General features: G+C 37.0%; 1 protein-coding gene across 1 annotated transcript in view; it reads left to right on the forward strand.

Annotated features, from left to right (window-relative positions):
- Positions 1 to 24983, forward strand: part of hpse2 (heparanase 2) — a 49827-nt gene that overhangs the window by 15998 nt on the left and 8846 nt on the right. Inside the window, exons 4-9 of the mRNA XM_006783909.3 lie at positions 10584 to 10757; positions 11745 to 11916; positions 17244 to 17291; positions 23279 to 23372; positions 24180 to 24286; positions 24433 to 24547. Coding sequence (XP_006783972.3) covers positions 10584 to 10757; positions 11745 to 11916; positions 17244 to 17291; positions 23279 to 23372; positions 24180 to 24286; positions 24433 to 24547 — 710 coding nt within the window. The remainder of the gene's footprint in view (positions 1 to 10583; positions 10758 to 11744; positions 11917 to 17243; positions 17292 to 23278; positions 23373 to 24179; positions 24287 to 24432; positions 24548 to 24983) is intronic.

A 24983-nucleotide genomic window follows, 5' to 3' on the forward strand; every position in this document is an offset into this window, starting at 1 on the left:
ATTCAGGTGATGTTAGAGGTTTGTTTTTGTTGTAAGCAAATGAAGGACAGCTGTCTCCAGCGTTTAAGAGTAAATACCGAAGACATTACAAGACACATTGCCTTTTTATCTTCTAAAATCTCTCCTGATTTTCTTATCCCCCAACATGAAACATTTTTGAAGTTCTAATGTAAACATCTTAGTCCCACCAGATGTTGAGCATCTTCTCTTTACTGGCAACCTTTACTGAAACGTTGAAAAAGACACTGTAAGCTGTCTAAACTGCATGGCATGTACAAGCATAGTCCTTCTACACACTTGGTAAAGATTTAGATTTTATCATATAGTTATAGTTCAGTCATATTTCCGTTTGTGTTTTATAATATAAATGTAATTATGTTACTAAAAATATGTTTAGGATCTGAAAAATGTACAGAGCACATTACTGTCAACTGTAAGCAGGTACAAAAAACAATGCTTATAAAATCCTAATTATGTATTAATTATTTGTTTTCTTAGCATGACTCTGTCACTTGTCCCTCATGGAGTTAATGTCATACACTGTTGCTAATGGTTAAATAATCTAGGATCAAGATTTGAGGGGAAAAAGTAAATCCTAAAATAAATTCAGTACATCAGCATTACTGGTGAGCAGACATTACTTGGACTGCTTTCTAAAGGATATTCTGGTAAATGGTGCGAATCAAATCACTAATGCTAAAAATGTTTATTCTGATGGATGAACTTGCAGTAATATTTTGACACAGCAATGTATTTTTGAGGTTTCCTACACTGGGTGTAAATGAAATGGTATTTATTTGTAAAACTGGAAAAATATGTGTGATTGAATTCAAATATTTTAGCATACAATATGGTTTTTGCATTGGTTAAAAGTACCGCCACAAGCGTTAGAGCACTAAAGAAGAATGTCATTTTTCTAAACTGCAAACATCTCAACAGACTAATTGACCAAACATAATAATAAAACAAATCAAAATCTCACTTGCATGCAAGCCTCTGCCAATAAGTCCTTGTGTAGATGGAAAGCAAATGGAGTAAAAAATGTTTTCAGATGAAGAATAGGCTCAATTTGTTATAGCATTAGGTTCTCAGCAGACAACTTCATGAAACTTAGCCAGAGCACAAGACTGTTGAGAAGATGGTTTGAGAGGACTTTTGATTATGTGATTTGTTAAGGTGATTAGTTGGAAAATGTTTCTGTGTCTATTTCCTTGAAAATCTGGCAGAAATATCATCTCTGTCATACTGGGTGCTGTAAAAATCTCATGGGACTGCTGCTTGTTTTTAGATCAAGAACTGTGTTGATCTGCAACGTGCTGGATCTCCTCCACTGTGTTAAAACTCTGATCCTTCAACTTAAATTTAATTTTGTGGTAAAGGACAGTTTTGTACAATAACACGCACCACTGTTGAGGTGATTTGCAGCAAATCTCCTCCATCAGATACCAGTACAACTGCATGCTTAGATGCTGATCGTGAGTAACAAATTCTCAGTGCACAATTCTATGAACGTCAAAAAAACCTCAGCTTTCATCACCACTGATGATCCTCATTGTGATTTTGAGTCAGTCTGACACAGAAGTTCCACTGTTTGCTTTGCTTTGAAGGTAGAGGTCCATGATTAAAGCTGCAGACGTGCAAGTGCAAGCTGTAGAAAAGGACTTTGCAGTGATTCCATCCTATGTTGCACAAGTATATACAGCTTTTGACCTATATGTCACACAATAAGCAGGCACTGAGAACAATATCTACCAAACAGACATTTGAGGGGCTTATTTTAGATCTGCTAAATAGCAGTGTTAGATCTTTTCACGTTAAGTAGTGACCACAAGATTTAAAGCTAAAACTGCCTGTTTTAGACAGAAAGAACTGTGTTCCTGTGTCAAGAGCCAACATAACATATATAGTTTTTGGTTTTGGTTTTTGTGACTAAAGTTATTCCATGACATTCCAGAAGAATATAATAGATATGAAAAAAAAAACATAAAAGGTCTCCTTGAATGTAAATTTAAAACCTTGAAACATTTTTTTTAGTATTTTATACTGTGCTAAATTAGCAATTGTGCACTTTTGTCTTCTAATCTTCTAATTTCATAATGTATCATTTTTTTTAAAACTGAAAAGATGATCATTTTATCATCTTAAGAGACCTGTAGGAATTTTTTCTCTGGCTTGAACTCACTGGCAAAGTATTGGTTCAGGTATTATCCGAGAATTATTATGAAAATAATACATTTCTAAAATGTTATTTCATCATTCAGTCAATTATATTTAATTAGTGCAGTTATAAGTGATTAGATTTGAATTGCAAAATAACAAATGGCTTATGTAGTCTGTATGGTCTGCCCATTACGTAGTAGCATTTTTATAAACATTTTCTGTCTTTTCCCAGCATCTGATATTATAAATGTATAATTACCTATAAAAGTTGTTATGCAAGATGGTGATTCAGTAACTGTTTAATCTGGCTCTGCACGTTCAGCTGAAGAACCTCCAGTTTAAGTGAAGCATAAGTAATGTGTGTGGATATAGTTTGAGAGTGGAAGATGATTGCTGTGATTATGGTGATTATTCTAGCAGTGAAAGGGAGTCTGGAATATTGTGTGTTTGCATTGCTGCCCGCTTGGGATCTGGTCTTCATAACCCTCATTCATCACACTGCCTGGGATCAAAGATACCCTTTTTGAACTGGAATGTAGCAGATGTCCATTATGTCCCAACACATTGTTGCCCTTTGCCAGTGGTATAATTTTTGAATATGATGGTGAAGGTGTTAAAAGAAGCATTTGTTAAAAACTTGTGAAGATAGCCACTGTGTCTGAATCCTAAGCAGGTGTGTTGTTTAAAGGACTCCTGAAAATATTTTAGGTTCAAACTCTTTGATGATTCAGGGCAGTAAAGCCCTGGGCTAGTCTCTCATTCATTCCAGCCTATGTATGTGGAGGAGTTTTGTTTCTCTACAACTACAGAGCATTCAGTGCTTAATTACAGCATCAGCAGAGGTGTGTGAGACAAGATGGCTAAGCAGATAAGAGGCGGAAGCTTTACAACAACCCTCTTTGTAGGTGACAGCGTTACTAATCTTTGGTAGTGAAACTGTCAGGTATTGCATCCACACCCTTTTGCTTAACTGCCCTGCGTTGCCCAAAAAAAGTAAACAGTTTATGAAGTGTAAAATATGTTACATGGTAAAAATGCAGTTTTATATCCTACAGTATAAAAGCAACAATATACATATTTTCATGTAAAAAGCTTTAAAGTTTTTCCTTTACATGAAGTGTACGGACATATGGTGCAAACAGAACAAAAGTGTCAGACCATATGTATATATTACTTTCATGTAATTTAATCTTTTTTTTTTTTTTTGGTCAGAATGTCGTCCTTTCTCTGTCTCAGACTCCAAACAAGTCCCCACATTAATCTCATAATAACTCTAATAACTTCTAATGCTTACAAGTCTGAACACATGTCTTGTGTTGGACCTTGACCTGATGAAGATCATTTTGCAGCAAACATGGTGTAGGTCTTATTCTTCAGTATGACTGCTAACAAAATACTATCCATCCCTAGACAGTTATGCAAGTTAGTTTATATTTTGTCTCAGCACCCCGCCAACTGGCAATACTAGCCTGTCCATCAAGAAGCATTTCGTTTGCTTTTCAAAAAAAACTTTTATTTCTATTATTTCCTGTCTGTAATACAATAATATTAGAAGAGTAACTTCATCGAATTTGACTAATTGCGTGCCTTTGTGGTGTCGCTTTGAATGTAAATGCTGGGTGTTCAAATATTAGAATTGGTTGCACATTGCAAAGAAGCTGCAGATTGGCCATCTTAATCATCTTGTTATGAAGACAATTGTTTGCCTTAGACAGCAATGAACCCTCAGTTCGATTCACAAGTTACTAAACAGTCTGTCAGTTTGTAATAAAAGAATCATTCACAACAATTTTGGCTAATGATAATGGCTGCTGTATTACCTCGTGCTTTGGTTGTGTTTGGTAGTGGTTTATAGGTAGCGCCACAGTGCATACAAATACAACAGACATGGTGATGTTTCTCTCCTGGGAATTCACTCCTTGCGCACACCTTGTATCTTTACAAGCCAATGAGGTCATTAGTATCTAACAAGCGTGCTTTTCCCATTAGGGAGTGATAGACAGCGGCCATTGCCAAACAGATGTGAAAACCACTCACACCCCAAACACATTTCCCTCACACCCTTTCCCCCCAACAAGTGGTTTGAGTTACATGGCCCGAAGCCAATAAAAGACACTTGATGTCATTTTGTCCATTTCACTGCCTTTCATTTGTTATATGCTGCATCCTCTTGCCTTATTTGGAACACTAGGGAAAATAGTGCTTGCACACACACACACACACACAGGAGCACAGAGTTGTTGTACTTTACATCAAGAACAGCCTATGTTAACATACCACTCATCTTACTCACCAGTCCTGTTGAGCTGCTCTGCATCTCTTTACACTGGGTTCACAGAAGGGGGCCACACGCAAGTCTAGTCAGAGCAAATTCACAGATTGAGATAATCTCTCTCTCACTTTCTGGTTTCAACACATATGGACGCACACACACATATCAGTCCCCCTCTACTAACAGAATTGAAAACAGGTGCCCACCACATATCTTGCATTCTTCCAAAATACAAAAGTGGTTTGACCTGAATGGTTTTGCTGAAGTGGAGCCCCCCTGTATGAAAGAAGAGTCCATGTGGAGATGTGTGTTTGTGTAAACATGGAGGCGTTGGGTTCTGTGCAACATGCTGGTGGAGCAGCACAGACTCGCAGTATATTAGAACCACATTTTCCCTCTGCGCAACCCTAACATTCAGTGTCAAGCTAGCGTCAGGGTAAGTCATAGATATACCACGCGAACATAGCAAAACACCTCTTTTAACAGCTTTGTGCACAGCGACCGTAACAGTATACTGGTCTGGGTTTCACCGATATGGATGAATTATTAAACTGCGGTTTGATCGATAGCTGCTCTTGAACATTTGACTAGCTGTTGAAATAATTGGATATATCAGTCTTCAGATGACCTCGCTTCAGTCACACTGTCTTGCTCTGCAGCCCGAGAGGATCTGGTTAGTGGATGACCCGACCAATGAGAAACAGAAGGCAGAGATGAACCACTGGAGCTGCTGGAAATTGTAGCCATAATGGAGGTGGCGATGATAAATGCACTGAGCTTGAGTTTTCCTGGATATTTGGGCAGTTTAATTCCAAATCTTTCATGACATCATCTTGCATGTTGTAACCGCACGTGTTGTGTGTAAGTATAAATGTTAGATTAATTTTAATCCATCTGGTAAAGCCTCATAAACTGTCATCAACAATTTTCTCCGGCATGTTAACAATAATTTGATGGATGTATTGTTTCAGAATAGCCATTTCCACCATCTTTTCCCCATTGAGTTTACAGTGTGCGTTTCACTGCAAACTTTAAGCCAGTGCGCTGTGAGGTTTTTACAGCTGACAGAGAAAATTACAAGCATCTATTGAACAGGGCGGCAGTGTGCTCAGCGTGATTTTTATTTCATGCATAACTTTCTTTTCCTCCTACATCTACAAAGTTATTAAATCATTAGAGGAAAGAAAAATAACAAAAAGTTTTAGAATTCATTTTAGATCATCTTCATTAGCAGTGTGGACACTTTTCAAGAACTCTGGAAACTTGACTGCAACATGTGCATCTTCAGATATGGAAAACATATTGTGTCCATAAACAGGAAAAAAGACTCACAATTAATTTCTCTAAACAGCCTTCTACCCTGTCTGCACATGTCTCTTGAGGATTCGGTTTTGATTTGGCTTTTAAAGCAAGCCAGAACTCAGCTGCAGTCTTTTTGTCTGTGAGCGGTCCAGGTATTACTCATGTTGTGGGGACCTAGGTCTGTTTACACAGTCAAATTATGCAGACATGTCATCCTAATGAGCACAAAAGCCAAGTCCTATGACATAAATCATAACATTTTAAAGGTGAAGGCATGTATTAAGAATAGGGTATGGTTACATTTTGGGTTTGAAATTTGTGTGTGTGAATGTGTGTGTGCACACACCCACTCCAGACTGATTTTCATTCAACTAGTAGTTGTAAATTGTGTTGGCAACTTTGTTTCGGTATTGAATGAAATATCTAATGAAAACAGAAAACTAATTTCTGCTGTGCTTGGTATTTTTGTCTCCCAAGGCATAAATGGTGGAGAATGCAAGGATATACTCTCTGTTTTTGATGCTCAAAGCAAGAAATGTTTTCATAAATCACTGAAACTAAATTCCAAATGATCCCTCACATTTTAGGCAGGAAAGGCTACTTGTTCTGTCTGCATATCTGTAGCCTGCATTCATTTTCCTCCCAGTACACAAAAACATATGTTGCAGAGTAGTCTGGAATGGTTGCAATGTTTTTGTGTAATGTATACTCTCAGTTAAATGTGGTTGTCCACTGATAATAAAAATATAGTGTTAATATAGTATCTCTGTGATTTAAAAGAAATCCTGATGGTGCTTCATGTTTTAAGTTCAAATTTTAGGTTTTTATATTTATGCCGTCCCTTGCTTTTTTAAGCTCTGTTGTGTGATCCTCGTCTCAATCTGTTTTTCATAACCTACATAAGTAAAGCTGATTTTAAGCAAAAGCCACTTTTTCTTATAACAAGTAAGAATGCTGTGATTTCCTTGTTTTAGTGAGGCTGTGTGAAATAACAAAGGCGAATCTAGCAGCTTAAAAGTGAAACAAATCCAAGCTGCAGCTGTAATAGCAACAACTTTCATGTAAAAATACACCTGTCCTGTCAGCTACAGTAACCTAGTGAAAGCACAGCGCTAGAAAAGAGTGGGATTTCATTGGAAACTTTAAATGGGTGTCTGCTTCATGTGGGTGGTATGTAAACCAGTAAACACTGTTTGTGTGAGTGCATAGAGGCCTGGTGCACATAGACATATGTGTACCTCAGTGTTTGAAGGAATATGCAGAACTGCAGAAATGAGGCATATCGCTGACTGATGCTGCCGGCCGCTCTGCTTCACAGAGCCGGCTTTTCTATCAGATAGACAGCTTGACAATATCCAGACTCCACTCTTTCCGCTACACACAAACACACAAAGGCACGCCAGCAGAATCACACATATAAGCAAATGCACACACGGCTTTCTGGGGTTTGTTCTGCTTGTTTCTGGCTGGACTGTTTGTAAGATAAAAGAGAAGATTGTAGCTGAGTGAGTACAGTAAAGTCTGACCTCTTAGACAGGCTTTCATTGTTTTGCGTGTAATTGAGAATTTTGAGACCTGTTTTAAACCACATTACAATGTAAGACCTGTTTCTGAAGGATTTAGTTTGCTTAAAAACTGAAAGCTGAATAATGATAAGTGCTTCAGAGATATTATTAAATGTAATTGGGATGAACAGAAAAGACAATTTAATGTTGGCTTTATTGATTATCTGTGTCTAAGTTTGTGAGTGATTATCCAGAAATAGTAAGTTCTGGTATTCCCTTCAGGATTCCAACCACAGTATGTCTCTGGAGTTCATTGAATCCTGGAGCATTTGTGCTCTAGCATCACACAGATGTGATGGTGAGCTATAACAGATGAAATAGATTAATTTACAGTGGCTTCATTTTGTCTGACCAAGATCACTGACTTGTATCTTAAAGGCTTTTTAGTGTCTGCATAGCTTTATGTATGGGGGTCAAGTTTGCCCCAGTAAGTTGCAGATTTTCTGACATCAGGATAGCAAATATACCCGTTTCTGCTTGTAAGAAAACACATGATCTCCACCTCCTAGATGATAAGCAAGAGCTTTGCTATGCTGGGCTATGCTGTAATGTATGTTCTTTACAAGCTGCTGTCAGTGTGAAAAAGAGACTCCAACAAGTGCTCACCAATGGGCTAACAGGGGATTGCTTTTATTTTAAAAAGGAGACCTTATCAACAGAATTTTATATATATATATATATATATTTTTTTTTTTTACCCATAATCGGACACACAAAATGGGTCTAGGTCAGCCTTAAGTTCAACTCTTCTTTACAATAAGTATAAATACAGTGCTAAGACTGCTAGAGCTGCAACTAATCATTTCAATTACTAGTTATTTAACCAAAACCAAAAATATGTCCAAAAATTATGATAATGACAGAGGTCATACCTTTGCAGGTACCAAGTTGATTTCTTCAGATATTTGGGGGGAATGTTTATTTTCCCTGTTCATTTAACTTACAGGAGAAATGACAGATTCTTTCATTTGATAAGCTGGAACCATAGTATGCATATAAATAAATATGCATTTATAAAGTCTGTATAATAGATCCATTAGATGAGTATGCTGTCAAACATGCAATTATTTATCTAATAGTCTAGGTGAAAAGCAAAATTTATTTTTAAAATTATTGAGTGCAAAATATCTTTTAGCACCTTCAACTTATACGACATCAGTCACGTGTGTTTATAAGCTTAAGACCTAGACTCGGTATAAAAATTTAGCAGTAACCAGGCTGACATGCACACATAGACTCTTATTTTACACACTGCTCTTAGATCAGCCAGCAGAGAAACAGTATTTTTAGTAGCTTGATACATCTCATGATGCTTTTATGATGTGTTTGCAGGCCTGCTAGCTGTGTCTTGCAGTAAGGCTGGTTGCCTTCTGCTCAGATATCAGGTGAGGAAAGGCCTGGAATCACTCATCTTGACAGCCACATCTGGCCCTACTTTCTCTGTCCAGTTGCCCTCAACTCTGCTGCTGCAAACAGACACCACTCTGATTCCAACCACAAAGGGAAGAAGTTACAATAATAGCAGTTATGATAATAACATTATTGATAGTTATTAATGAGATAGAGAACAGGGAGTTTACCCAGGAGATATACACTCCCCAAAAGAGCTTTGTGGAATAAAGCTATTGTTGCTGCAAACATTTTTTGCTTTTCAGGCTTTGTCCTGCTATTAGCAGAGAGCAGATTAATGCCAGGTGCAACAAGCAATCTTTCTGTTCTCTCTATTTGCTCTTTGGATTATACATAGCCAGTGCTCTACTAGAAATAAAGGGTTGGAGTAAATGCAGAATACACAAACACATTTAAGTTCAGATATAACTTAATAAGCATTACTCACTATTCAAATGTGTCCTCTGTTGAATCTAGTTGTATCCATTTTTAAATACTATGCCTTTTATCTGCATGACACGTATCCAGACCTTTTACATGCACGCGAGTCTGCTCTGCATTTGTCTTCATTCCACTTTGGACAAAGCTATGATTTGGCAAACTCAGGTGGTGCCAAATCCAGAGCTAAGAGCAAATTCTAGCAGGAACCAGACCTGCACAGTCTTCATCTGGTTCCTGTTGAACCTAGGAAGTAAGGGTTAGAGTTCAGGGTAATATTTACATTAATGGAATGAATCCAAACAGATTAAATTTCAAAACAAGAGCCTAAGGTATCCAGGAGCAGCCTACAGTCACACATTAAAATATAAACAAACACTTTTGGCACTCTCACTGTATGCCAACATCTGTAGTTGGCCTTATCCTCTACTGCATAGGGAGAATAATGTGTTCTGATGGAGACAGCAGACATAAACATGAGTGAACAGTCAGCTGCAGAACAGAACAATCCTGTGCCTAATGCTTTGAGGAGCGCATCACCACAGGAGTCCATGATGGGAAAATCAGTCTGTCTGCATTCTCACTGAATGTTGCTGAAGGAAGACACTCTGCTGTTGTGTGTAAAAATGAACACACGAAATTCAGAACTGGTTGCAGAATACATTCCAGGTATATCCTGCACCACGTGCAGTCAGTTTATTCAAGTACATCTTACAGAGTACTTACACAGTATGGCTAAGGAATGTTGTCCTCTTTGGTTGTTTGAATGGTTTAGTTTGAAAGCTGAAGTGGTGGAAGCAACTTTGTACACAGTTAATTACAACAATGTTACCTATGTCACAGACAAGATAAACATTCCTCAAAGCTGGGCTCTATTTCTGGTTGATTTACTTCTATTTTCACTATGCGAATAAACTGATCAGTTGATCCACAAAGAACTGAGCAGATCCAGCTTAGATATTGTTCAGTAGCTAATGTAAAAACAATTATTGGAATTCTCATTTTGGATTTGTTTTTATCATAACTGATTAATTATCTTAAGTTTTTAAGCAGGTTTCATAGTACTCACAGTGTAAATACAGTAGTATACACGTGACACAAACCTATACTGCTTCAATTTTGTTTTCCTGAAGTCTGAAGGTATGTTTTGATAAAGTTGACTTTAAAATAAGTATAATAAAAGTGTATAATGTTACATAATGTCAACACCTTTCCATCTTCTTTTTTTTTTTTAATGAAAAGAAAATGTAGCCAGTTGCAAACATACATAGTTGTGGTGCAGAAAGCACCACAGATATGGTTTAAGGGCTACTGTATACATAAACATATAGAAACAGAGGGCATGTGAATCAGGGAATCCATGAGTTACACATGTTTTCTATCATGTTCATGTGGTCATATTATTCCAGACGCGTAAAAAGAATCAAAGTTACAACTGCTTTGTGGGTTTTTCCCAGCCAGGTCTTTAGACAAACTGTACAACTTTGCCGACTGTGCTGGCCTGCACCTGATCCTGGGGCTCAACGCACTACACAGAAATCCAGACAACTCCTGGAACACCTCCTCCACCCTCAGCCTCCTGAAGTACAGTGCTGGCAAGAAATACAACATCTCCTGGGAGCTGGGCAATGGTCAGTACAGCAACATACTTCAAACTGTCTACTAAAACACATGACTTACAATCATATCTACAGTTTTTATACTATTTAAAATATTTAGAGGAGTAAAAGGAAAAGAAAGTGTTTTAAAGGAAACACCCAGTATAGTTTTTATTGCCAAAATCATATCATTATTCTCTCTGGTTGAGTGCAGTAAATAAAATTCGAAGCATAAACTAAATGCAGTATAACAGTTCATGCTTGTATTGTCACTTGTAATACAAATTTGTTACAGAACTAAAGTAAACTGTTGCAGATTTAATGAAGGATTTTTAAGTTCAGTAGCAGTTAAAGGGTTAACCCAAGGGTTCGCATAGGGGTAAACTATTTTTTTCTTTTTTGAATTTTCTGAAAATCTAAAAATACCCTCACATTAAAAACTTATTATCACCTTTTTTTTCAGCCTAAGCCTAAGAGTAGCAGCATATATCTAATAACTTTATATGTGACTGCAACAAAAGAAATAATTTCAAGTAAACTGCTGAGGTAGCACAAGATGTAGAGGACATTTATATGATGAATTAAAGGTTATCTTTTAAAATGTGCAGTTAATCATTTCATAGTTCTCATAAACAGCATATCAACATACACTAATAAAGCAGACATGTTAGCAGCCTATGTTTTTAGGATGAAACAGCCTGGTACAGAAAAATCTTCAGTGAAGTTGTTAATCAACAATGAGTCTGCTAAAGTTTAGTCTTTCTCCTTTTGTAAAAATCCTTCACTCTCTTAGGCTTACTGATTCTGCAAGGCCACCCTGTGTGCTTTGGCTATTCCCTTGAAGCAATGTCCATCTGTCTGTATTACTGTGAATTGGCCAATTATCCTTTTTTTCTACTGGCTGTTGGGTATTCTAAGAGCAGGATCAGACTACAACAACAACATCATTCTTTGTCATCTTCCCGATGCTGCTTGTGTAAACTATTATCTTCCTCAGTCTATTGCATCTTCTCTTTCCAGAGCCCAATGCATACCGCGGCATGGTGGGTCGTGCAGTCAACAGCACCCAGTTGGCTCAGGACTACACCAAACTACGTACCCTGCTGCAGTCTGTGCGCTTCTACCACCGAGCTCACCTCTTTGGCCCCAACGCAGGACGACCCCGGAAGAACGCCATTCTGCTGCTGGATGGGTGAGTCACCAAGTAAAACAGGGATTGGCCAGGATTCCACTCCTTCTTAGGCTGTCCTGCTGGAAAAGAAAGGGGGAAGGTAGCGGAAAGTATGCTGCAGTAGTTTATGCATTAAACACAGTAAAACTCAGTAAAAGTTTTACACACGCACACACACACACACACACACACGCACACTCTGTAGTTGTATTCAGTGTTTATGGATTCCCACTCTGCAGGTTTTAGGGTCTCAGCTTCAGTTATACCATGTCAGCATAAATAAAGTGTCATCTGATTGATAACGTGATGGCGCAACGTCCCACCTGCTTGTCTCACCCAGAAGCTGCAGCAGCTTTGGATTGACTCTGGTCGCTTATCTAACCGCCCTCTTTCAACTGCAGCCTGTCCTCTGCAAAGGTTGCATTGTTACACTTGGTAGCCAAACCTTTACAACAAAAGACTAACCAAGACATTGTCACAGTGTCATTGTGTAGTATTATTCACCAGCATTTGATACAGTTTACTATAATCTTTGGAAAACAAAAAAAGGTTTTCAGACACACTTTCTTTAGCTGGCCAAAATTTTATTCAAGTTGACTGAAAGCAAGATTAAATTGTTCAGACTCTGTTTCACTGAAAATTACCGTGTTGCTTTTGGACAAGTTGTATTGTAGCCACACAATATTGTAGTGCCACAGTTTATCTATCTTGCTTTCACAAGCTGTAGTTATCTGGCAGATGAAAATCAGAACATTAACAATTCACGGGCAACGTAAGATCATGATGGGAATATGGAGCACAAAACGGAAAAGTAATACCTCCTTTAAGGCGCTGACTCATTTTGTATTGTTTTTATCAATTCATCAGTTCAATGAAGTCTGTCCAAGTATATTTTACAAAGTGTGGCTCACTGAAACAAACCCTTGAATTTAGGCAAAAGAAATATAATTTGTTGTGATCCTTAGAAATTCAAAACTTCAATGACAAAAGATTAAAAAAAAACAAAAAAAAAACCTCCCCATCTTGTTCTTCCACAAATCACTTTTCCACTGGCAGTGAGCATGTAATTGGCTGTCTTCAACTTAACCTAATCTTAATTCAAAATTAGTTTAAGGCTTGCAGTTGATCAAGTTGGTGATTTACAAAATGCACTTTGGATACAAATAGTAAATCAGTGCCCTCAGAGAATAACACATTCTCCTCTTTTCACTAATGAATTGGAAACGTTTGTGCATAACTTTAATTTGGATAATCTAATAGTGATTGTTAACCAAGACAAAAACTTTTTTAAAAGCATAATTTGACCTTGCTGCATTACAAATAACGAACCCCAGATTGCCTGTCACAGGTATGTAGGCTTCTTTGGGTATTACTGCAAGTCTTAGTTTGTTGAAATTCATTTTAGACAAGAAATTTATCCTTAGTTCTGTCAACCAAACAGCTGACAGTATTCCTCAAACAAAATCATTATTTCCAAAAAAGTAACGCCTTTGTGAGCTTTTGTGTCTGTTGAAATGGAAACAAACTTGACTAAAATGAATGCATCACTGGCCCAGTACAACAAACAAAGGGTGAATGTCAAACATGGAGGTATATACACAACTCTGTCAGTGTTGGACAATACAAATAAAGTGTGACCTTATGGTGCAATGTTTGCTTTTTTCCACTGGATAATAAAATAATTTAGTACTATCAAAAAATTACTTTTTGCCCTTTGTTTTTGACTTTATGAGCAGTATATAATAATTTGATTAATTGTTTTAAATGAGCCTGACTAATACTGGAATTTTGGAAATGCATACACTTTCCAACCAATAAATATATACATATAAAATGTATTTTTTTTTTTTAGATTTTCCACTATGCTTTTTTGGCAATCCAGTTTGAAGTTTAGCACAAAGAAACCACGTGGCCATGGTTCTGTTGCAGACATTGAGAGAGAACTGTAAACCACAAGGTTGAAATTGCACTGGTGGAAACGAATGACACCATATGTACGTTACCTCAAGCAAAAAAGTAAAAAGCTTCGTTGTGGTGCAAAGGGGATAATATATTCATTACATATATCTATGATAGGCCAAAATCACCCAAATAATAAAATTGTCAGACTCTATATTAAACGCACAAAGGTGGTGTATAAAAAGCTAGTAATATATAGAAAAATGTTGTTATGATGTTGATAACTTGACAGATATTTTACATTCATGTTTTAAGATGTTACGTGGGGCCCTTATCAAGTCAATCTCAAGTTTAATTACTGTATTCAGACATTCAGTGTGCAATATTTATAAAGCACTTTAAAAATGACCACAGCAAATACAAAGTGCTGCACCCAAAAGTGAATAAATGCAGGACCGTTAAAAACAACTAGAATAGAATAAAAACACAAACAAGCTCCCATAATATAACAAAGGCAAGTAAGATCAATGTGTAATGCCCGGTTGAAGGCCAGAGAGTATAAATGTGTTTTAAAATGGGCTGTGGAGGTGACTGTCTAAAGTGCACACGCATTTATTCCATAAACTGGGGGCAGCAATGGAGAACGCTTTGTTCCCTTTTAGCTTCCACTTAGACTTTTGTATATGTAAAAGCAACTGGTCAGATACACACAGTCATAAACATGACAATGTTGGGAACATTTTGCAATGTCTGATAGATTTTGGTGAATAAATGCAGATGTTAGACGTGCTCCTGTGCAGCAACCATGAAAACTTAACATCTATTTTGTGTGGCTGAAAGGAAGCTATATTCTGCGGTCCACTAATCTGTCACAAGAGGTTTAGGAGATTTATTACAGAGCTAATAAGACAATTAGAAGTGATGGAGGTGGGATACATAGTTCTGGTTTTAATTTGTTGAATAAATGGGGTCAGCATGTCATTTAACCAAAATACCATCTATAAAGTAAATTGAATATGTTTATGTGTTAAAATGTTCTCACATGCACAAGTATATAAGCACATGTGTACTTAAATTCACAGGAACAGTTTAATGTCTCAATATATGTTAGCCTCTCGGCAGCCACACACATTTTGACAGGTAGTTGGAAGACTATGGAGACAGAATAATTTGGTATGGATCTGTCTCCACTATGTACTTGAACTACTTACATCAGTGAAACCGTTAGGAGCTGCCTTTTATCTCACTGAGCACTGACAGTTCAGATTTAGTCAGAAGCAAAAAGGTGTATTTTTTTGCTCACATGTGTGTATGTGTACTGTAATAGTCAGACCGATTAATGAGCAGTGTTATCAGAACAAAGGGAGGACATAGAAGATGAGTAGTGAGAAGAGGAGGACGATTGAGAAGATGAAGAGTCGAGAGCCGGAGTACCCATGGGTCATGGGTGTCGCATTTAACGACACGACAATTCTTGTGTGTTTGAGACTGTTACGAGGGGGTTGCTCATGTGTTTGACAGCCCAACTACTCTGCTGCTCTCAGGAAATAAGATTAATTAGATGCTGAGCAGCTCAAGAGTCCAAATATCTGAGCTGCACAGACTAAACAAGCCAGCCCAGTGAAAGTTGTGTTTCTGTGACATAATGTTTAGAGACACACGTTTTGGCATGTCTGACAAGCTGTTACAGCCAAATATGGAGCGCTTTGGGTCAGGTAGATCAGGAAACATACACAGATGCAAAGAGGGGAATCTGTGTTTGCACGGTGTTTGTGTACAGGATGATTCTGCTCTCAGATGATTTTCCTTTTATTAATAACAATTAAACTGAAAATTAACAAATCAAATCCTCAAGGTATAGAATCAGCAACTCGAATTAGTTAAAATAATAATAATAAAACTAGTAGTTTGCAGATTTGCCATGATACATACATTTGTTTATTTTCAAATTCAATGTTAGACTGAATATGTTGTGAAAGGCTGTGCTTAGGTCTCATTTTAAGGGATTGAACAGAAATATTGCATTCACTTTTGAGAGACTCAAAATATTTTCAAAGGGTTCAATTTAATTGTACTTCTTATTTAATTATTTTATTTTATTATATGTCTTATGGATCGGTGTAGCATATCTCTATACTTTATCTTTATATACTAAACACTTCTGGTGTTCATTCCATTTTGGACTTGGAGGCTGTTATTGTCTCTTCAAATGAGCAGAAATTGCAAATGAAAAACAAGTGGAACCGACCTTAAACAGTAAAAAAATAAATAGTTAGAACTGACCTGCTCAACAATTTTGTTCATTTGGAGGATGGACTGCACTGTTGAGCTAGACAACATAGAAATTCATGGACACTGTGGAAGATAAGTCGTAGATGATCACAGGATCCTTTCCATGGTTAAATAAATCACTACAAAAATCTACCCTAATAAAAGACTTTTGACAAGACAAGTGAAAATAGAGGTGCTACACTACCAGCTCAGTCTTATGTAGGCAGATGTGACTAAGAGCTACATTTAATCTGAAGCATACTACATCTCTTGGGTGAAGGGTGAAGGCAGTGTAATGCATGGACAAGCATGACTTTCAGTGTAGTTTGCTGGTGATGTGACAAAAGCAGATGAATGATGTCAGAAGTATAAAGTATTGCAGTCTGTGTTTAGCCTCATTCCCAAAGGTAATTCTTTAGCACATCACAGTACAGATGGAGAGTTACCTAAATCTGTAAAAAGGTTTTGAAAGATCAGGAAATGGAATATTCCACATTGGCTTTGTTATTGCATTTCACTTGCAGACAAAACCAGAGGTAGAAAGAGCCATGAAGGAACAGTAACTGAAGACAGCTGCAGCAAGGGTTTGGCAAAGCATCACAAAAATATATGGACCCAACAGTGACTGTCAAACTATGTAATTATGCTATGTAAGCTATATAACTATGAAAGAACTCATTTTTATAAGCCAAATCTAGACTGCTGCATACACATATTTTAAAATTACAGAAAATCTGCATAATGCATACACACCATTTGCTGTCTTTTTAAGGAGCTCTCAGCTGTTAAATTACACTTTTCTTATATTTATAATTTGTCTTGATTGATTTTCAGAAATTTGCCTTTAATCCTAAAGTCGAATTAATTACCAATTGCTTACCTGCTAAAAAGAATGAACGCTGCAACACATTTTATGACAGTGGGCAAAGAGTTTTAGTGAATTATGGCTTTTGTCACCTAGATAGATTTTGTTTTCTTCTTGAGATAAAGTGAACGTGACATATGTGCACTTGAATTAAAAATATTTTTGTTAAATAAACTGAGCACTAACGGTTAAATGGGTAAAATGTTGTTATATTCATATAGCCATATTGTAATTGTGTAAGGAAGACATAGGTTGTCATATATTGAAGACAAAATACAACGAATCAGTTAATGACATTTGTGTTTTCTTTCAGGTTCATGAAGAATGCTGGCTCTGTTGTAGATGCAGTTACGTGGCAACAGTAGGTATTTTACCCTTTAATTTTTACCCTTTTTTATTATTTCATCTACAGAAAAATGCAGAATTAACCTAGGTTCTTCTGAAAGAGAGTAATTCAAAACCATATATCTAACAGCACAGGCCACACTGTGTTTTTGTACCAATATTGCAAATTTGTCAGCACAGTTACCAAGAGAGACTAATGCATATTCACCAAACTGTGTTTATCCTGCAAGTGGAACAACAGGAAAAGGAGACTAAGAGACAGTGTGTGTGTTAAATTAGTAACACCTGCCATTTGTCTGTTGCACATACTGTAGGAATGCATACAAATGTATCACTGGTTTGATCTTTTCCCCCAATGTTTTATCTGTATCTTTTTACACCCACATGTAAAATATGTACAAAAAGGCACATTGAGTGTAAACTAAGACAAACCCTTTGTGTCTGAGTGAGTGGTCATTAAGGTGAAGGTCAGGTCTAATTAGGAGAAATTAGATGAAACAGAAGGTGGAAGGGCTGTCAGTAAGGCTTGGAAAAACACCACCCACACTGTTAAAATCAAACCATATGCTCTGGCTCACTCCCTTTGTCAATTAGCCCGTTTTACACAAGAGGTCCAGATTCCAGTCTAACCAGGCTGCGTGACAGAAACTCTGACCTCTACAAAAGAAGCCAACCTAATAAAAGTAGAGACCACTCATTAACACGTCTACGACATAGGTTTTACTCTAGTGCAGTTGTCTCAAGTTGTTTTGAGTCAGACGTGCTTGGTAGGAAAAAAGCACTCGATTTAAACCTGTTTGGAAAGTGTTGTAAATTTGTTAGTATACGTCTGTCTGTGGCTTACAGTCGGAGGTGTCCAGTCGGCACTTGTGGTGATGAAACGTGTTGGTTATGACGTGAAATATTTGTGTACCTCCAAATCTTGAAACAATGATATGTGGTTTGCATTATATTATGACATTTTCCCACAACATTGTAGTTTGACATTTGCAGCATCTTGTCTCAGTTAATGCTTATCCATGTTTGGATTCACCAGCAAGGCATGATCAGTATGTGTAGTTGTTCTCTATTAAACTCCCTGATTTTGTCTCTGTCTTCTCAGTATTCACATTTCTTTCTTCATCTTTCTTCAGTATTAAGTTTTCTTTCATTTTAGATGCCTGGATGTCTTTTTTTTCTGTCAAGGTGCTTTAACCCTAAAACCAGATATATATTTTATCCAAGGATTGTGATGATAAAACATCTCCATTAATACATTAGAGGTGAATAAAAATGAACTACACTGAGCAAAAAAACCTATCCAAATGTCAGGACCTGTTTTGAGGGCCTAACATCCCAGTAGTGGTTGCTTTAACAAGTTTTGTGGATGTTGGGAAAAAAATTTTTTTTTAAATCAAGCTGAAAATGGTGCTTTTTCCTCTCTTGGGCACTTTTAAAAGCACCTCTTTTTTTTAGCCTGACAAGGCACATATAACTTTAGGTCAATTTTCGCAAATCATTACATTTTACAGCAAAGGCAGGTTTGAGCTACTGTAGGCTTAGTTTAGATTAGGAGTAGGTTAATATTACACTACTAGATGGTGCACACTAAGGTTAGGAATTTTGTGTTGAACTGTATCAACAAAAGTAATCTTTGAATTCAGGTGTTTTCAGTTCAATTGCCATAGGTGTATAAAACCAAGCCCTTAGGAAAGCAATCTGCCTTTACAAACATATTTAAAAAAAATGCCTCATCCTAAAGAGCGCACTGAATTCCCCACCTTTGATACAAGTTAGTTTGTGAAGTCTCTTCCTCCTTTCCCTCCTACATTTTCTGCCATCAAGACTAAGTGGAATTATTGCAAAGTGGAAGCATTTAGGAACCACAGCAACTCAGCCATGAAGTGGCAGACCACGTAAAGTTGTAGAGCGGGGTCATTGAGTGCTCATAGTGCACGAGTTCCTAACCTTCTCTGGTATTAACACCAGCACAACAATTTTGCATCATGAACTTCATGGCATAGGTTTATGTGGCCATGCAGCTCATGTAGGTGTAAAGTGTAGGTGGCCCATTGCTTTTGTCCATATAGTGTTTTGTAAAGTGGATGTTTCATGATGTATAGTTTGTATGTTTTTCTATGTCTGTATGTGCATCTGTGAGATAGTGGAAAGAGCTTGTTGACCTGTTAACTCAAGTATTGCTAACTTAATTTTACCTCTTGTCAGTGTGTAGTGGGGGGACAGTAATGTATGTGCACTTAATAAAACAGGGAGTAAAGAATAGGCTTCACACTGAGCTCACACTAAACTAAAATAAGACATATAAATGATCTCAATAAATATATTGTTTTAAAACAAATTACATTTAAATTAACAATAACACTGACATCTATCCTGAAATTAACAGAACACATTTTTGGGGGGAATTCCTGTTGATTGGTTTTTAAGGTAACTGTGATCTATCAGTATTTCAGTCTAAATCTGACTTACATTATATCGATAGGTTTTTATAGATTTCAGTGAAACATTTATACTCCTGAGAAGATGGATGTTAATGCCAATTCCCTGACTTATCCTCAAGCCATGCCATGTGGTTGACATTTGTGGTTTTCAACAAACTTGAATCACTTTGCTACACCAAGGCTCTCTAGCCTTATGTATAGTGAACTGCCTTACCAACAGGGGCTGCTTCTTGGTGAGAGATTTAAATTAGTTTAAAGTGTGTGAGGACATGGTGCCAGGTCTAAATATGACCAAGAAAAGTCAACAAGACAGATTTACAATTTTTGAAGTTGCTGTTTAGTTGCCCCTGAGCAAAGCACATCTGAGACTAATTGCTCCAGTGGTGTGGACATCTGGGTGTGAAGCAAACAAGCAAGCTCCCTCAGTTAAATGCTCTAATAATGAAAGGCGCACTTTGACAAACCTCTCTTTTCAAATGAGCCCTTCTTGATTTAATCATTGTGGCCTTAAAGTGCATTAGAAACATTTTTTTCAAATATATGTGTTTATGTGTATATAGTTTCACTATTTCAGTAGTGCTGCTTTTTACAAGCCAGGCTAACATGTTATAGCCAGAGGTTTCTTGTTTCCTGTCAGAATGGCAGTGGTACCAGTTCCTGCCCTCTGAGTATCTTATTTATAGCTTATGTCAAGGGGGGAAAAAAGATGTTAAAGGTGAAAATCACAAAGGGGCTGTAAATTTACTTGTGAAATCCTAAGGGACGCTACATATTCTTCAGCCGTTACGTAATTATGATTGATCTAATGATAACCTAATGGTCCACATTCAAGGAACACGTCCTTTTCTTATTTTGCTACCCCTCTGCTTACTCCCAAAATCTCTTGCTACACCAGATGGACAATTTTTGGTGCCTCACATGCAGTTATTAAAAGTAAGTTGTTCTACATTGTTTATAGTTTAGGGCTTTTAAAAAACCATTAGCAAAAAATTCCACGAGTGCAAAAATTAGTAACAGTCTTCTAAAAGTATCTTCTGTGATCATTACAAATCAAAACCATTTATCTAAAAAATAAATAAATAAATGTACCATTTCAGCTAAATAGTTTTCAAACTGTGGTACTGATGCAGTTGCACCTCTGCTTCTGTCTATCCCTGTCTGAACTGATTACATCTGTGTCTCTAGGCTGTGCCATATTTTGGTGTTAGTGGAGTGCTAGATACTTTTGTAAGTGAGCTGTATTTGATGTGGTGCTGGCACTTGGAGAGAGCAGTGTAAAACAAGCTGACCAAGTAGATCTTTGTCTAAAAACATTCAGTTCCTGTGTTGTTAATTTTTGCATTTTAGTGAATTTTGGAACGTTTAGCCCAAAGTAGCATGCCAAACGTTGAATGAACAAAGGAAAATTTTGTGGTTTTGTTTGAGAAGCTTGGACCTGAATACTAATTCTAAGTTTTTGGTCAAAATACTTGAGCATTGTTTGCATAATTTGTTTTGTGTGTGTGTGTGTTCCTGCACTAATGAACCACCAAGTTGAGTGTTTATCTTAAAGGCTTGTGTTGCTTTTTTACTGGATGCTTGTATATACTCTAAGCAAAATTAACCCTAATGGTAATTTGTAGTGTAAGATGTAGATAGAATTTGTGCTGTCTTATTCTGTTTCCATATATGAACTGGAATTTCTTCCCTTAGATCTAGACTGAAGAATTATTGTAAGCTCTCAGAAAAGATGACAGGATAGCCAAATAATTTGTGTAAGGCTATGACTTAATCCGTGCATTGTTTACAGTTTGAGGCCAGGAGCTTGGGACTTCTCCAGTGCTATGAGGAAAATTTCAACAAGGTTAAGCTCAGATTGCAACACTGCTTCACCCCACATAAACTAAATTCAGCTCTGTTCTCAGCAGTTTTGTTGGCACATCTGTCATTTCTGTAGACCTTTCCAAAAAGGTTCAGTAGAGGTTCTAACATAGTTTTTGAATTTATGATCCCTTGGTTGTTATGATTATATGGTCTAATACTCTACTTTCATTCTTACTTATGTTGTCCCCATTTATTTTGAAATTTTGATTAAGAAATATGCTAACTAGCATTCTCCAAGAGACCTAAGTGTGTCTATTAAAAATTGATTGAGGAGAAGAAAAAAAAAACAATTTTACATAAAATATTCTTTACTTCCATCTTTCTAGAAATTTGGATATATCTTATAACATGTGCTGCTTTTAAAAATTTAGAAAAGGACACATCTATATTATTTCACCTGCTATGCATGCTTCGTTTTCTGATGTTTGTGCAAAGGATGATATTTAATGACATCACTGGGCTTAATAGTTGTAATTTCTTTTCACCATTGTACCATTGATCACCCTGAATATTTTCATTTTTAATTTATAACAATACCCAGAGGATAGCATTTAAGAGGTGAACACTTGCTGCTGTCTTTTAAAAATAAATCATAACTATTTACTGAAGCAGTTGGCCAGATAATGAAACACTCAAGCTAAATGTGGAAATTTTTAATATATAGGACTCTGGGATACTTTTGACAATATAAATAAGCAAGGCAGTTCTTTGTTCATAGAAATGCTGTTTCTGAAATAACTAGACCTTGGAGAGCCAATCACAGTGTACTGACTAATTAATTGATTGATTGAGTGTACAACTGTTGTCTCCCCCCTCTGGCAGGGAGAGTAATTACACAAACATGATCAAGGTAGTTTTCTGATACACATCTCCCAATAAGGAAAAGCCAGACCTTACAGAAGCTGTGCCAGGAGGAGGCTGTAGCCTTCTTTGTCATAACAATTATTGTTGTCTTAAGCTTTCTGGTTAACTGGTCATTACTGGTTGATATAAAATGCCTTCCTAACGTCATGCGTCTTGCCACAGGCACCAGATTAAAAACTCTAGGACAACAACAAAATACAAGGAAGTTTACCTGCCACAGATTGGTTTAGTGTTAAGTTGTTTGGAAACAGTTGAATGTAACAGACATATTTACGTGTTCACTGCTCTAACTTTGCAACTCACTCATCAAATAAAATAGTGGGGGGAAAGCCTTTTAATGGCACCTGAATATGCACTAGACAGTGTAGCTATTATCACTGACTTTCCCTCGTTTAGAGAGTATGTTGGAGGGGATTTCTGTTTTCCCACAGGGTTTTGTTCAGCAGGACTTTGGCTCTAATAAATAAATTCTTCTCTTCATGCTGCCTAAACACATTCTTTTTCTCTCATGTCTTTTTGTTTTTTATCCTTTTCTCACACACATGCAGATTGATGTCTTTATTATTCAGTCTGTCTGAAATGTCCATGCTTCCAAGCCATCCATTATGCAATCTCAGTAAAATTGGATTATCACTGCACTGAAATATAATTGAGTATGTCAGTGCCTGTTTATCAAAGCTGCTGTAAAACCTTTACAGTTTAAAGTTCATCGTTGCAAGGTTAGACTGAACATAAGCAGATGGATGGATGGATAGATGGATATCAAATCAAGGATATCAAATTTATATAAATTTGCATATATTTTCACGTTGTTTGTCTTGCATTTTCATTACAGTTATTACATGGATGGCAGAATAAACAAAGCAGAGGACTTCCTAAAAACTCGACTTTTGGACACACTTGCAGAGCAGATCAGTAAAGTGACCAAGGTACTTAAATTTACTTAAACTTTGACTATAAATAATCCCAGTCATATGAATATATATTGTATGCTTGATAAAATGGGGGTGCCTGTAATGACTCCTTAAACTCTGGAGTTCTATACCTGTAGTGTAAATACAAACTATATGACCAGACATATATTTGCATTTCTAATGAGTTTGCAAATCATCCAGTCCTGAGATAGTTTTGGGGCGGGGTTGCTGAAGAAGCCACATGTGCAAACCACAAAAGTAAGCCCTGAGGGTAAGATGGTTATAGCTGCCAATTCGAAATATTATCAAAATAGGTGAGTTGAAAGATGATCAGGGAAAATAAGCAATCACTACCAAGAAATAAAACTTAAAACAGGCAAAAGGAGTGGGATTCCTCTGTGTACCACCACTCAAACAATAAGGTCAGGTTTATGTCTTTCTGATTTCTTATTATTATTATTATATTTATCATTGTTCTCTTTGTATTGCTAGAAGTATTTTGTTACAAACTCTTACGACGTCTCACTTGTTTACAGAAACAGTAAAATGCAGTCATTTAGCATAACAAAACAAAGAAGGTTCCTCTTCATCATTAAAGTTTATAAAGTTAAGAATTTAGGATTGTAATGCTCCTCAGATGGACTAGGGATGCGGCTTATCCCACCTCTTGTTCAATGTTAGCTGGGATAATCTCCAGCCGAGCCCAACCGTGAGTTGGATGGTCCTCAGATTATTTTAGATGGAAAAGGTTGCAATGATTCTTAATCCTAAAATGTGAAATCCAAATTTGTTGATAATTTTCTTTTCAATGACTCATCGCAGGTTGTGAACACACATACTCCAGGTAAGAAGGTGTGGCTTGGTGGACTTGGGCCAGCATGGGCAAGCGGCATCAGCAATCTCTCTGACACGTATGCTGCTGGCTTTCTGTAAGTATTGTTATCATCATACTACCTTTGCTTAAAACATTGGAAGCCACAATTAAAAAATATTTCATATTTTCTAGTTAAAAGTATTTATTCCTAATAAAATATTGACTATTTCTCATGTATCACATATTTTTCACATATTGCAGGTGGATGAACACACTGGGTATGGCTGCACTGAATGGCATTGATGTTGTGTTGCGTCACTCATTCTTTGACTATGGATACACACATCTTGTGGACCAGAATTTTAACCCTCTACCTGTAAGTCTCTTTATTTTATTTCAAAAAATATTAAAATGTCTGTTCACTTTCTTAGTGCTGCAATCAAAATGGCCAAGATCTGACCAGACAACTATGCAAGAGTTTTCCCTTATTAGACTTGGTGCGTTGATGGCACCTCTTGCTCTTTCCCGTGGGAGCTATTAGCTGAGATGAAAGGTGTTTAGTGGTGATGAGTAGTTAGACGCGGGGGCAAAATGCCATGTAACCTTAGCCCTTTATCAGTAGCACAGGACAGTGTCACTGCTCCCCTCAACCCCCATCATAACTTTGTGCTTCTCTGTGTGGGACAGTCTGCCGGTGAGAGATCTGCAACCTGAGAATCTGATGCACAGGCATGTTAGTCAAATAGCCTGCAAACCTGTGTGGAATGAGACTGCCCAATGCCAAGCTCCCTGGTGGTTTGGTCTAAAAAACA

Source organism: Neolamprologus brichardi, chromosome 13 (genome assembly GCF_056152115.1).
Source record: "Neolamprologus brichardi isolate AB-2024 chromosome 13, ASM5615211v1, whole genome shotgun sequence".
In the NCBI taxonomy this organism is placed as follows: Eukaryota; Metazoa; Chordata; class Actinopteri; order Cichliformes; family Cichlidae; genus Neolamprologus; species Neolamprologus brichardi.